Source organism: Ascidia mentula, chromosome 7 (genome assembly GCF_947561715.1).
Source record: "Ascidia mentula chromosome 7, kaAscMent1.1, whole genome shotgun sequence".
Taxonomy (NCBI): domain Eukaryota; kingdom Metazoa; phylum Chordata; class Ascidiacea; order Phlebobranchia; family Ascidiidae; genus Ascidia; species Ascidia mentula.
The window spans coordinates 5,776,403-5,791,518 of NC_138572.1; the positions used below are offsets into that span (position 1 = coordinate 5,776,403).

Below are 15,116 nucleotides of genomic sequence, written 5' to 3' on the forward strand. Positions count from 1 at the left end.
TCCAGTGCTTACAAAAGCATGCACATGTCTCTATGTTGCAATATTTGATTTTATCCGAAATAATAAATGAAATTGAGCAGGAAAGGTGGTAGCCAGCTAATAGCAATAGTCAGCAGAGTTAGGCAGTGGTAATATACAGCCAGATATCTATCCAATAAACAGAACAACTAATCTATTGTTACAATAAATAGATTTAGCTTAATCATGAATGATGAATGTATTAAGTTGTGCTTGTGATTTTGAAAACTGAAACAAAATAGAAAATATTTACCAGTTAAATACTGTGGAGCAACAAAAGTGTTATTTTTACATAAATCCTAATTTCCTTATTTAGTGCTTTGTTGTATGTTGGATTATTTCACCGAATGACGACTGCTGTGTTGTTTAACATGCAACTTACTTGAATGATGGAACATATGTTTGCTGTTGAACATAATGAAAATCCTCAGAGTTTTCACACCGAATCTGAATACAGCATTATAAGTCGACCGCAAGGTATAAATTCTTGTGTAAATAATTTATGAAGGACCCATGATGCGTTTTGTGCTTTCTTGTATTAATGTCCATCTTGTTCTCTAACAAAAGTTTCTTTTTAAGTTGAATTGCTGTGTGCATATTTGTTTTATTTGTCAAAAGTTGCTATTTGCTTTATTTGTCATAAGTTACTTTAATCCATTGTATTTTGTAGGTGGTCACGCTAACTCATTAACTCACAACACATACCTCCCTTCAAACTACTCACATGTGGATCCATTTGAAAGGTTTGCTGTTTCTTTCATTGAATGACTACATTATTCTGATTTGTTTTTGGAAGCCTGTTTAGGAACTTGGTCATTATCAATGTATATAACTAATTAATCGGAATTGCTCTTCTGGCACTTAGTTTCTAAAGTGTTTATTGGAAACCAACGTTTCGTCTGTCATCCGGCGAGACTTCTTCAGGGTTATGGACATAACGTTGGTTTCCAATAAACACTTGAGAAACTAAGTGCCAGAAGAGCAATTCCGATTAATTAGTATGCCTGGCAACAAAAATAGCAGTATAATGTATATAACTGTTTATATAAACTTTTAGGTTATTAAAGCAGTTGCCCTTATCATATAATCTTTTCATCATTGTATATCTCTTGATATCTTTTATCAGATATTTTTTACACATTTTGCTAAACTTAACAGGCAAGGATTTCTATCACTATTTACTGATCAAATCCCTATATTGCCAAAAACTTTTCTATGCGTCATAGCATCTCTGCACTATCAACAATGCGGCATCCTTTTTAGTGCTCTGGCCATGCTGTACTAAAATTGCCCCAGGGCCTTTTTCAGTGGTATCACATTTCAGTTGCAATACCAGTGATTTGTAAGTGAAATTAGACGATCGACTGGTAGTCTGAAAAATTTCCCTGAGTGGTTTAACTGCTACTGTTGGTTAATGTCGATGGCAAGTAAAATATTGAATCAAGTTGTATCACAGTAATGAATAATTGTTGTTGTCAGTCAACGGTTAAAATTCATCAAAAAGTTGGTGATAGTTGGATGAAGTGTTGGAAACAGTATAGTTGTAAAGGCTGTTAGATGTACGGAATGTCCATCATTAAATGTCAATGATTGTTTTGTGTGTCACACATTATCTTAATATTTAAAACCATATTTTCGTGTGCAAATCACTATATAGTACAGGAAGCTTTGTGGCAAAAATAAAATTTTTGAAAGGAGTCTGTAGGTCTGGTTTAATGCTGATTGATTCATCAATCACTCAGCTCTTAACCGGAAGTAAAAGTTGCTTTACCAGCTGTTGTGACTAATGCAGAAATAAGCAGGAACCACACCATAACATGTGTATTCTCAAAACATACAACCACCATAATCAAACAGCAGTATTGAAATGTCCAATTGTTTACTTAAGTGTGTACTGTGAATTGGCTAATCTGCTTTGCATACTACGAAGGGAATGGTTTCTCTGATATTGAGCCGTGTATTGTTAAATGCAAATAAGCCAAATTTGCCTTTTAAGAATGTATTTTCCATATTTTGCAATAAATATTCCACTTTTATACCATGCATACATAAATTGAATGTTTGGCCATGGATTAAATCAAAATTAATCTATGTTTTGCAGTTCACCACTAGAAAACAATTCAACTGCTGAAAGTGAACATTTGTCTATGTCCCATTATGCTCTGGGAACTGCCTATGATCATTTGAAAACTAAATACAAAGACTTGGAATTGACGAACAAAAGTCTCCATAAACGTTTAAACTCAACAAAGAAGGGCCCTAACGGCGTGTTGGTAGGTTTATATTCCTTTCTTTTGTAGTTGCCCAAAGTAATGTAACTTTCTTCTGGCAAAGAACTTTAATGATATTTTGTTGTAAATTGCATACTTAAGATTCAAACAATACAAAGTGTACTGCTTGTAGGGATGGGCAATATAGAACAATTTACTATTCTAGAATAGTTAAATCGAATCCAGAATCCTATTCTGTTTTTGTTATTACTTCTGCACTGTTGCACAGTAAACATGAAAGAATTTATTACACAATTGCAACAACAAAGAATCAAAGAATAAATTTATTGCAGTGCAATATATTAAGGCTTTCTATGTGCTTGCCAGTCAAGCGAGAGCGTAATTTTGTGGCTGTTAAGCCTGCACTTGAAAAGCATCGTTCACAAGATGCTGACGTTGCAGGTATACACAGGTATTTTAAGGCCATTTCTTTCAATAGTGGTAGCTGTTCAGCATTTTTTTGCCACCAGTCCAGTTTGTCAGCATTTTTTGGCTAAATATTTAGGTTAAGGTAGTCTCCATTTGCTGTGGTTATATTTGAATTCCCATCATCTGTGTCTTCAATGTCATTGCTGGTGACATCTCACTCAACACCACAACCCAGTAGTTCATCCAAAGTGTCGGCATTACCATGTCTAAAGCAATGATTCTGCTCTGCAAAGTTGTTGCTGTCACCACTATTGCGAATTTCTGTACATCGCTGTATTAGGGTAAACATTTCTGACTCGACAGCTCCTTTAACATTAAAGAAAAAACAAAATTCTCTTTGTAAAATTTAATTGAAATAGTTTTGTGTAAACAACAAACTTACACGAATTCCCTCCACTCTTTTAAAATGGCTCACCTTGTATTTAGGGTCGAGCCATGTTGCAATACTCATGTGGCAGTAAGAGGGATCGTAATTTGAGTTAAGATTGTCAAAGACAAAACCAAATCTATCATGCAACTGGTTTAGGATTGTTTCCTTAAAAAGTTCCAAAGTATGGGAATCTTCTTCAGATGGAGCAAATTTTTGAGTTAAACCTTTGATTATAGGTATGACTCCACTAATTGACACATATTTTTCACCCTCCAAGTAATCAGTAGCCAGCTGCAACCAAATAAGTTATGAAAACACAAACTATATGCTTGTAGACATCAGCAAACATTACATTACTTTGATAGGTTTAAGATTTTCAGATAAGTTTGGATTAAACTCCAGTGACAGTCCCTTAGTTCTAAATGAGCAGATGCTCCTGGTTTTACAATTTGTGCATTGCAAAGGACTTGGCGTACAGGTGCTTGCAGACTGCACAACCTTTCAAGCATACTGTGAGTCGAGTTCCACCTTGTTGGGACATCGAGCACAAGCTCTAGTGTGCTTTGACCATCTTGTACTGACTTCAAAGCTTGACTAGCCTTGGAAGATTGCCTGAAGAAAGTGACATGATGTCTGGCTGCACCTAAATCATTTTTAAAGTGTTGTTTTCCAGTAAAACAATTTAATATTAATAATTATTTGAAAAAGGATAGTGATCAACTTACCTATTGCAGATTTGATTTGTGTAATTTCGAAAGCACGTTTTAAACAAAGTTGCAACGTGTGTGCAGCACAGCGCACATGGATCCATCCATACTTTTCATTTAACTTTTTGCAAGCATTCACAATCTTTGCGCCATTATCGGTAACAATTGCCACGATTTTATTCGGCGGCAACTCGTAGTCCTCGATTACCGCTTCCAACCACGAAGCAATGTGATCTCCCGAAAGTGTGTCATGAACTTCTTTGGTAGCAAGAACCATGTTGACTATTACATAATTTTCATCCATGTAATGAATGGTAACGCCAGGAAACGATTGCATTTTTACACTGCACCACAAATCTGTTGTTATTGCAGCGTATTTGGCGCATTTCAATAATTGACGCATCCTCATTTTTGCAGTTCAAAAACTTTTCTTCTATACTCCTTGTAAATGTACGGCGACTGGGCATGTCATAGCCTGGTGCTAATTCATCTCGAAGCTTTTTGAAGTTTTCTTCTTCTACAAGGCTGATAGGTCTCAGATCGCCAACTATAGCATTTAAAATTAGTTCTGTTATCTTTTTTGAGCGTGTAGGAGTCACTGGAGTTCTAACAAAATCTGTTAGTTTCGGCTGCTTTCAAGAACAACCTGGAATATCATTGTTACTTGATTGACTCAGATCAACAAAGACGTGCTTTGCCATTATGTGTTTTAACAGACTACCTGTGCTGCTACAATAGCTTATCTCCAAATTACAGTGCTTGCACACTGCACGTTTCTCAGATATTAAAGTAAAATGATCCCAAACATTTCAAGTTTTACATTTTACTGGCATTTCTCTAAACTGCACTTAATCTTTAGGTACGTTCCAGGTAGCAGCTTTCTTAATTTGTCAATGCCTTGTTTTAAGTGAATAATAAGTTAATACTTGCTATTGTTACGCATTAAAACGTCATTGTGTCGCACTGCTGGTGCAACATTCTTTGAGCGTTTTGTCCTAACGCTTTGTCGCAACTTAACGATATGCACTAAGAATGATCATTACCGTAAAAGTCAATCGAAAAGATTATTTTCTCGTTTCACGTCAAAACTAGAGCAGACGATTGACGAAACGTACTAAAAAAATACGTCATCAAGTTTATGTGGTGAAGTGTAGATGGAAGATAAACAACGAAACCTATTATTCTGTTTGAAGACAATTTGGATTCGGATAGTTTAGGATTCGAATCCTTAGGTGTTTCTAAATTGCCCATCCCCAACTGCTTGTAGCTTTTTTTAAGTTGATTAATTTCATGTTTTGTACTTAATTATATATATACCGTCTGTGTACCTTTCACTCATATGTAAGTTTAGTACCGATTGCAACATTGATTGCTCTTTGGTAATACATAGTATACATTTACAAAGTACTTAGTTTCTACTGTTATATAATAGGTGATGTGTGTGTAATTAATAAACTAATTATGGTGTATAGTTGTCTTTTTTGTTTACACAGTATGCTATAGGGATAACAACAAGCCTTTTTTGATTTTCCCAACCATAACAGTGGTTTATGTACTCGTGATTTTTTATGCAATGAACAGACTACAATGAACCACACACAGGAAAGTGATCTCAATAAAGCATGGGAATCATATACTGATAAGGCTAGAGAATGTGAAAAGCTGAGAGACGAACTGAGAATAATGGAACATAAACTGGCAAAGTCCCAGGTATATTAACATAATGTTTGCTGTACTTTTGCAAGTGTAGATTTGATGATTTTGTTGGTTTTTATGGATCAATATTGCATGTTGTGTTGTTTGTCAGAATGCTGCTAAAGACCAGTCTTTGAGAGACGACGTACTCCGAGCACATTCAGTGCAAGAGGATTTGAAAAAACAGCTTCAGCAAGCAGAGCTTACATCTAATGATCTCCGCGACAAGGAAGAAATGGCAAAGGAAGAGCTTGAAAAAGAAAAAGTAATTATTTAGCAATGCTTTGTGTCTAAAAAAGAACATTGTTTTTGCAATTTAAAGACTAAACACCTTTTTTTCTGTGGTTCCCCTTAAAGTAATGGATTATAATGGTAAAGTGTTATTATTATTGTCATATTTACTTAATTGTAAGCCTCAGCTTGTAAAGCTAGTTCCTCTACCGTTTGTTCAGCTTACATTTGAAGGCAGCTTATTATTGAGTAAATATGATATTGATCGAGTGAAACACTCACATAATGAATTTTAAGCAGAGATTGAACACTGATGGTTTATGGTTTGTCATATTAGGAGTTCCATGAACAAGTTTTGCGAGCCGCAGAAAAAAGACATCATGAAATGGAAAGCACGATCGCGGATTTGCAACGAGCCTTGGTGGAAAAGGTACAGTTATACACACATTGTCATGATAATAAAACTCGCAACCAACGTTTTATCTGTACCTAAGTTTATACTTTTGTCCTCATTTTAGAACAAAGTGATTCAAGAACTGCACAAAGATCAAGAAAAGCAACGGAAAATCACACAAGACCTTCTAGAGCAGCGTGATGAACTCCATAGAAACAAGGTCTCAGAACTGGAAGGCAAAGTCCTCAAAGAGCAAGAGGAAAGAGTAAAACTGGCAGAGGAGCTCACCAATTTACAACACGAACTAAGAAACTTTCATTTGTCGACTGGTGTGCCCCTTAGTATGTCACAGTTACACCAACAAAGACTTGAAGATCAAGATATTGACAGTGACAGCAACAGGTTGGTTGTGTCAGTGTTGGTAATGCAGGTTTTTATGTTTCTGGCGGGTGTGTTGTGGTTAGTATGTTTCAGAACTATTAAATCAAGTCTTAAGTGGCATATCATTATTTAGTTTTTATTTTCATATTTTGTCCCGTTATAATGTTTGGGCATAGTAAGCTTTATGATTATGACTTGCTTTGTGTCTAAATTTTAATGAAATGTGCTAAATTAAAATGTAGTCATTACCCGTCTGAAACTATTACACTATCGCAATTGCCCATTTCCCATATCAACTGGACACTAACAGTATAATTTTGTACTGCACGACTTTTCAAACGTTTTTGTTCTGCGATTTCATTTTAAAAGACAGCTTTCTATGCGACACCATTTCAGAAAATAACTTTTCTGTTCGACCCCTAGAAATCTACATATAAGAGTCTAAATTTGTGACTTGCATATGCATTTGTTCCAAGTGCTGTTGTACAGTAATACTGTACCTTCCACAACTTAACTACAGTTTAATATGAGACAAACAGCCTGCCACAAATTTACAGCAACAAATTTATATTTCAGTGGGTACAGTGATATAGACGCCCAGGAGTTAGTTGCTGAATTAAGTTCACTGACACAAGAGATTGCCAACCTTAAGCAACAAGCTTCCCAGCAATCCAGTATGTTATCAAGGTTATGCGACGATCCAAGAATTGTTGAATCTCTTTCCTCTATTGATTATTCAACTTTGAGTGAGTAGTTTTTTACCTCTAACAGCGTAGGTTTATTCTCCAATTGGCCATGACACTTTGTCAGACCTTCGTTTCCCATTTCTACTGTGTTCAGGGGCATGTGAATGCATAGGGTGGGCTGGATTACGTTTAAGCAAAATTCCTATCTTTGGTGGTTGATTTTTACTCCGTCAAATTTCATTCACTTAAAGCACAAAACCCACAATGATATTTAAAAATCCCCGTGCAAGCCTGCTGTGTGATTTACTGACATCAGATCAATTACATTCCACATTATTGGGGAAATCCACTGGTTTATGTTTGTTGTATAAGGTCAAGCCTATTATATATTGTTGTTCTCTTCACTGCCTTTTATGGATTTTTTAGCCTCACTCTGATTTGGTCTAATGTTTTTTATTCCATTTATTTTATAAAACAATTATAAAAGGATATTTGTTTTCCAAATAACCCCAGCCACGCTTCCATAAGAAAAAACAAAAATATAAAATCAAGTACAAAAGAAGGAATTGAGTTTTGGTGGACAAACTAATGTTGAATGTGAAATTTTTGGTTAAAGCACAATGTCTTGTTTTTTGCTGTTGTTGTAAAAAAGTAGTCAATTTAGCTGTAGGCAGTACACACTGTTTTAAGCTTTCTGTGTGGGTGGAGACTGAGTCCAGTCCAGCTGATTAACCAGCAACACTGAAAATATTTCACTTTGTGGTGGAACATCAATCTATTGTATAGTCAATTTATTTATGAGCTTAAAAGCATTTGACATTCTCCATGTAGTTATGATTTCTATTTTCTCAGCTCCAGGTGTAAACCCAATGGTGAATGGCAATGGCTCAATGATCATGCCAGTTCAATGCACAGAAAACACTGTTACTCGCATGGGTTCCTCCTCAAATGACCCCAGCATAGACCAAAGGTATGATCAATGTAGAACAGTCCACGAAACACATACAAACTAAAAAATAAACTGATCTAATGATAACACTCATGGCAAATTTGTATTTCTAAATTTTTTTCTAATCCCGCTTCAAAATGTAATCATGATGATTTACAAACCTGTCAGTTTTGTTGAAAAACTGTAAATAAATATAAACAAGCAGGAATTGTGTAAAATACCTTCTGATACCTTATGTGTAAATATTTTAAAGTATATAATTATTAAGTTAAATACTCTTGTCCATTTTTGTCAACAAGTATTTTCTTTGCTAACGTTGTAAAATAAAATTGTCGACAGACAAATAATTGATGGTCCTGCTTCATCGTTTGATTTGTCAAGGCTACAAAATGACAACAGCATGTTCCTACCTCCAAATTCAAGATTCGCAGTTTCAAGGTAAATGGTGACTTTGCTTTTTAAACAAACAAACTTTCCTCATGTTCGAAAAACAGGAAGTGCTTCTTTTAAGTGGTCTGTCGTTGACTGAACTGTACAGTCACCTTTATGGTTCTACCACATTGTGTTATAGGCATGCACTGTTTATGGCGTTGTTAAACCTTGCGGTATTCGGGGTATTATATTCAGGTAATCTCCTTGATATTTAATAGGGTCTGCCGTTGCACACATAATAGGTGGAAAATATAGTTGCTACAATTAGTAGAAAAAGTTGACAACCACTGCTGTATTAAATTACCGGTGGTATGTTTATACATCACGGGTTAACGTACACCCCCGTAACCTTCTTCCTTTCAAACCATTTTCAATGCACCATCTCGAAACCAAGGTTACCCGAGGTTCCTCTTTTCACGCGCAGGCAAATTCACGCCGTCCGCGAACCGGGCAACGCCCACCACACGCCCCCTCCGGTGAAAATCGAAATTCCGAAGGGTCCAGATAACGTGGAAAGCGCATTCAGCAATCTACGCAACCAGGCCGAGGTCTTGCATCCAGTCAATCACGCCGCAGATCAAGATACCCCGAGTTCCTATTACACAACTGCAACAGGTATGCCGCTTACTTGCGTTTCGGTTCCTCTTTTTCGCCGCCTGGTATGTCTACACAGCATGCCTCTCTGGGGCTTTCCACACCACATTGTTTGCTTACTAACGAGGGTTTTTCGATTGCGGCAACGATTTTTCGGCGCATTTGCTACATTGTTACAACCCAGTTTTTCCAGTAAATTGCCTACTGTCAAGTGCTACTTTAATGGTTGAAACCCCGTAAATCATGTATTTCACGGCAGATACTAGATTTGTTTTCGGGCATCTGTTCAAAAAGTAATTATTTGATAAAAGTTTGCACCAAAATTTGTGAAGCCTGATCCAATGATGATTATAATTTCGAACTTTTTTAAAGCACTTTTACTCAAGCTGTCAATTCCAGCTTGTCAACCATTTAATATAAATTATATATTCGGATGAAGATTGCGACAACATTATAGCTGATGTCGACCGCAATACGCTTGACCTATGTGTTCAGAACGACCACAGGCAAATGTTCAATTCAAATTTCAGGAAACGATCAGACCGCGGCGGGTGACGTCACCAAACTGCACCTTCAGCGCCACCTACCGAGCGATTCGTCCTCAATCGACTCGCAAAGTTCTACCAGCGAAACAACCATTGTAAATCCCATTCCCGAACGTCATCGAGGATCTCCTGACGAACACTTGGGCGTCCGTTACCCCCCATCTACGTCATTCGGTAATGACGTCAACCACCATGGCAGCATGGCCGCTGTTTGGCCCAAGACCGGAAAGAAACCGACCACTGGAAATTCGTCGGCCCTCTGGCCTCCGGGGACCTCGTCATCTCGGTACTCCCCCTCGTTTGACATCATTTCCGACCAGGCCTCGTCATCCGGACACACGGGACCTGGCAGTGGATCCGGACAAGCAGGGGATCCGCCAGGTCTCGGAGCAAGTTTTTCAGCAAAGGAGTTTGCAGTGCAAGCGGTATGATTTGTTTCAATAATAAAGCTTATTAATATTGTTTGATATTCTGTTACAAAAAAGATACTGAACAACCCGCATGATCATTTGCATTTATGAAACACGCCAAAAAGTTAACATGTATATTTCAGGATGGTTTTTAATCTCACATGTCGCATTGTTTAACAAAAAGTCACGTTGTTTGTCGCTCTGGATTGTTGACAGGTAAAGGCAGATGCGTTGGCCCTTTTTACCAGAACACGCTCTTTCCTGCAACGTTTAGATAGACAATTTCATCCAGCCTATGTAGAAATTTAACTGGTTATAAAATAAATGTGTGTAACATAACGTAACAAACCTTTGGAATTTACCATAAACCTTGTACCGAAGTCCATCATCGCAGAAGGTGTTAACGTTTTTAACGGTTTGTGATCGTTACGTCAACAAATAAAGCGTATGTTTAGGTTCGACGAGCAAGCGACAGAAATCCGTCTGAATCGGATGAAACAACTCCACAGCTTCCTCTGAGTCACCCGAGTAATCGACCTACAAACAGAGCAAGAACTCACGACAGATCTTCTCTCGTGAGTTCCCGTGCTTTGCAAACCGCGATTATGTGAAAAAATAGCAATGTACTTAGTCATAGCCACTTATCCGGTAGTTGGTGTTGTTGCCTCTTGATAAGGATGTTTAAATCCAAATATCGGTTATTTTGCTGATGTAAGAGGTGACGTTGAAAAAGGTTGATTTCATTGTAAACAAAACATAATATTGTTACTGAATCCCCTCTTGCAGCTCCAAAAGTGTAGGGTTTTGCTTTTAAAGTCACCTGGGTGGTTTATTTTAATAAAAATCCTACTTTCCCCACACAGCCGAACCAACAATCCCGCTCATCCGATATAACGAATTCCCGCCGACGCAGCTCTTCGGGTTCGATCGAAGTTTTGGTCGAAGATCGCGCTTTTATGGGCGCAGAGACCCCGGACAGACACTCGTGCCCTGTCTGCAACCTCACCTTCACAACTGACGCTTCGGAGAGTTTTATGCAACGTCACATAAACGCACATTTCAGTGACGAAGAAGTTGATTTCAATTTTGGCGCCGAGTAACGCCTGGAAGTCGCCGTCGTTTTTGTTTCTTTCAATTGTGCCAGATTACCGAGTTTTAAGAAGCATACTTGTGCACAACCCCTATAGACCATCTTGGCACAATCACGGGTATTAACCTTTTTGAAAATAATGTTTCTTTGTGAAATACTTTCGTAAAGTGTCGGAACCTTTTCTGACCCCACAGTTTGCGGTACACTTTATATGGACTAACTTGCGGTAAGCTGCTTTACCCGTACATAGTTAATGTTAATTCAGTAAAATTTAATTTATTCATCCACCGTGTTTAAACAGCAGGCATCAAACTATGATGAAAAAAGATGGTTTTCCTAAAACCCCACATATATAGATTGTTTTAAAGCACTGGGATGCACAAACCGTATGGTTTGTGTTGGGAGAGGAACAAAAGCTATAAGTCTGCTGGCAAGCAAGTATGCACTAGTGATAAACTCAATGTAGTGTTTAAAACGTTCCTTGTTTGCCAGCGAACTTATAGCTTCGACTTTCACTTTTAGAAACAGAAAATAACTGGAATTTGATCGTGGTTGGTTATTTAAACGGGATTTTCCTTTCACTTTCTGTGATAATTTTACTATAAAATCATACTTTCTAATCAATTATTCATGCTTTGTTCTGTACAAGTTTCGTTTCCCATACCGTTTTATTTTACATCCATCCCAAAACCTGTTATAACTGTTTTACTTGTGTTCAAAGTTTAAACAGTTTAAAATGTGCTACCCCACAAAGTTCAAATTTTTATCCGTATTCTTATCCAAAATCACGAAAGCCAATTTTCTTAAAAATTTTTGAAATCAAACACATGTCGGCATATGTCTGTCTGTGGCATGCAACAACTCAAAACAGCCTTTATTCTTGTGTAATGTGGTAAGTCTAACAATACACTTCATTACATTCTTTTTTTATGCAATTTGTCTTAAAGGGACGAAACTTGTGTAACGTACAGATGTATAATGAGGCGATATATACATTTAAATCGGCCCTTTCTGTTGCACACGAAAGCTAAAAAGAAAACGTTTCTTAAATGTTCTTATACAATTCTTCAATAAGCTTTTGTTGTGTGTTCGCCAGTATGGAATGACAAAAAAATACCCTCCGATAAAACTGTATGCTGTAGCAAAATCTTATTCTTGTGTTTCGCTACGGGTTAAACACGAGGCAAACAATTCAAAAATAATTAAACGCCACTTTTGCTTGTCGGGGAACTTGTAGGATCTTTCCTTCATTTTTTACGTATATTTTTTCGCTTATTTTTTACGTATATTTCTTCGCTTAGGTTAGGGTCATCCACAGTTTTAAAACACCACATGCCATGGCTTATCACCCTAATTGATATATTGTTATGATATTATTTGACGACCAAGCGTTCTTATATATTTCCAAGGTTTTCTTTGATCTTCCGTTGGTTTATAAACTGCGTTTCGCAAAGTGGGAATCTGTAAAAAATTGTCGAATTTCTTTTTCTTCGTCGAAATTTCCGGGTGCTTTGTACTCGTGCGTTAATTCGCGCAATAAATTTGGCCAGTCACCCTGGCCTTAAATAATTAATGTTCGTCCTGAGAATTCTTTGTATAATTTATCCCAATAGCAACTTGCATTTTATGCAGCAAAAATTGCCACTTGAATGAAAGACTGGATTTCCTTACCGTTGAACGTTTGATATATCCTACTAAGAGCAGTGTTAAAAAAATCCCTGAATGGTCCAGGTTTCATTGGACTTTTCAGCACTCACCTACGATTGGAGCATTATACAGAGCATGTTTTGTTTCAATGCATTTAAATGTATGTTTTCCCTGGTAAACGTACGTAACAAAATATCAAGTGTTTGCAAACAATGTACTTTGTGACACAACATTCGAACTATTTGTTTTCAATTTGATGAAATTTCCTGTGAAGACAGAATTCCGAAAGAATGAACGCCTCTAGATCGGATGAGTATGTAACCATATATCCTCGAATTGACCGAACTTTACCAAGAGATACTTGTCCTATTTTCCTGGCCTTCGTACTTAGCCTCGTATGTGTGGTGGCATGGACGAAGGCAGACCAACTCGATAGCAACTACTTCGGTTTGTTTGAAAATAGGAAACTTTAAGTAACGTTTCTTGCAATAAATGCAAAATATATTACTCATGTGTCAAAAAGAGGAATTTTTTATGTTGTATTTTCAGGACTTCTGTTTTTCGTCGCGATATTTCTATGGGCTGTCTTTACGCTGCTGTACTTTATATGCTGTAAATCACCAGCGTGAGTACAGACCCAGCATACCTAAAGTATTACATAAAAACTGGCAATAATTTGTATTATGTTGTGGAAGATACGAAGACGTGGATGTAAGTGATACAACTTCCAGCCAAAGTGCACGGAACGAGATTGGATTTTTGGCAACCTTTATATCTTCCAGGACAAGGAATTATCAAAGGTACTCAGGTTTCATTTTAAGAACAACTATTTCAATAACGAATATTTTTTTACTTAATAAGAGGAAATGTCGTAGTGTTTTCCAGACATTAATTAATGTTGCCGCCGTTTGAGGAAGTCTTACATTATGTAATTGGCTTGCTTTTAGCCTGCTGTTGGCATTAAGTCCACTGGTAGCCTGCTATAAGTATTGTGTCTACTGACAGTCTTAGCAAACTTCTTTGTTACTTAGTAACGCTCAGGAGCTTCGAGAACTTTCCTCAGGAGCTCCGAAAAATGACAAACCGCCGGACTACAATAAACTGGAGTTTTCCCCTGTTGTAAAAATTCACTCCGACTCAAGCGGAAGTAGCGCCTCCAGCGGAGGTCTTCCTCCAGCTTACGTGCCAACAACCCTTGACGTATCGCTTCGACCTTGATTCATTGGGATACATATTGCTTAATACCACTGTTGTGATGGAGCTATAAAACACGGATTCTGTATACGTGTTAGGTGACATTCATAGAGCATTCCTAGCTATCTACACTTTCTCCCCCAAAGGGGAATGTATTTTTGACGAAAAGTGGTAAAAAAAGGGGTGGCTGAAAATCCAACATTCCATCACTTACGAGGTAAAATACACTACAGGAGATAGGTGGCAAGCCCCTTGTTATTTCAAAAAATAAACACATTACGAAAATGTGATTAAAGAATAAAAAACTGAATCAATTCAAAAACCCAAGGCCCCACATCACGAAAATGAATGCACTTTATATAGAGAGTAAACGTGGCTTGGGTATATCACCTTAAGAGGGGCGAGTAAGTAATGAATTCATAGCTTGCACAGATTATATGCATTAGGAGCTCCCAGCAATGTATTTATAATGCTATGATTCCGTCGCGATTTGCCTGATCTTCAACATAGTACTGATGAGTGTCAGTCATTTCGTGACGAATACGTCGGTTCGCGAGCGTTGGTTTGGAATTCGCCTAAAACCTTGTTAGTTGCGGAAACAGGCATGGAGACTGAGATGGAATCCAGGACGTGATGCAGTTGCAATGTGGCCCACGGATTAGGAGAGTGGGATCTGGTTCTATATGGCAAACAAGCATATCCGAAAGCAACGTCTCGTAATGTGCGGATGCAGCTAAATTTAAATATTATTGTTTCAAGGAAATGACACACATTACAGGGCGAATTTAATACACTGTTGTTTCGCCTGTTATATATGGAGGCTTGATTAATCTACGTTTATTTAAACTATATGTTTTTTTTTCGTTAAAAATGTTATATGTTGCAAGGTATATATACAGAAACACATGAAAAATAGTTTTCTGAATGTTGCAACGTGTGCTTTGATTAATTTGGCGTTTCAACTCTTTTTACCCGACTTAATTCCAACAAACAAGATTTAGTTACAAATAAAGTCGCCAGAGAGAGAAAAATGGCAGTTCCACACGGAAAAGCTTCACGTGTCGAGTTGCTTTT

At 37.3% G+C, this 15,116-nt stretch overlaps 1 protein-coding gene, 1 long non-coding RNA gene and 2 pseudogenes across 2 annotated transcripts; 2 read left to right on the top strand and 2 right to left on the bottom strand.

Annotated features, from left to right (window-relative positions):
* Positions 1-338: 338 nt before the first annotated feature.
* LOC145908183 (uncharacterized) lies at positions 339-12,755 on the top strand. Its single transcript, XM_082995394.1, has 14 exons — positions 339-495; positions 689-761; positions 2,120-2,291; positions 5,376-5,504; positions 5,602-5,754; positions 6,058-6,150; positions 6,239-6,516; positions 7,072-7,241; positions 8,034-8,151; positions 8,470-8,568; positions 8,987-9,177; positions 9,687-10,126; positions 10,567-10,686; positions 10,975-12,755. The coding sequence occupies exons 1-14, from the start codon at positions 405-407 to the stop codon at positions 11,209-11,211; spliced, it is 2,364 nt and encodes a 787-aa protein (XP_082851520.1). The 5' UTR covers positions 339-404; the 3' UTR covers positions 11,212-12,755.
* Positions 2,560-4,627, bottom strand: LOC145908748 (zinc finger BED domain-containing protein 4-like; annotated as a pseudogene).
* LOC145908777 (zinc finger BED domain-containing protein 4-like) lies at positions 2,910-4,131 on the bottom strand (annotated as a pseudogene).
* Positions 12,756-13,144: 389 nt separating the features above from the next.
* On the top strand, positions 13,145-14,037 carry LOC145909177 (uncharacterized). The gene is made up of 4 exons (XR_014403114.1): positions 13,145-13,295; positions 13,398-13,473; positions 13,544-13,648; positions 13,880-14,037. It is a non-coding gene; the product is annotated as an uncharacterized LOC145909177 (long non-coding RNA).
* Positions 14,038-15,116: the final 1,079 nt, after the last annotated feature.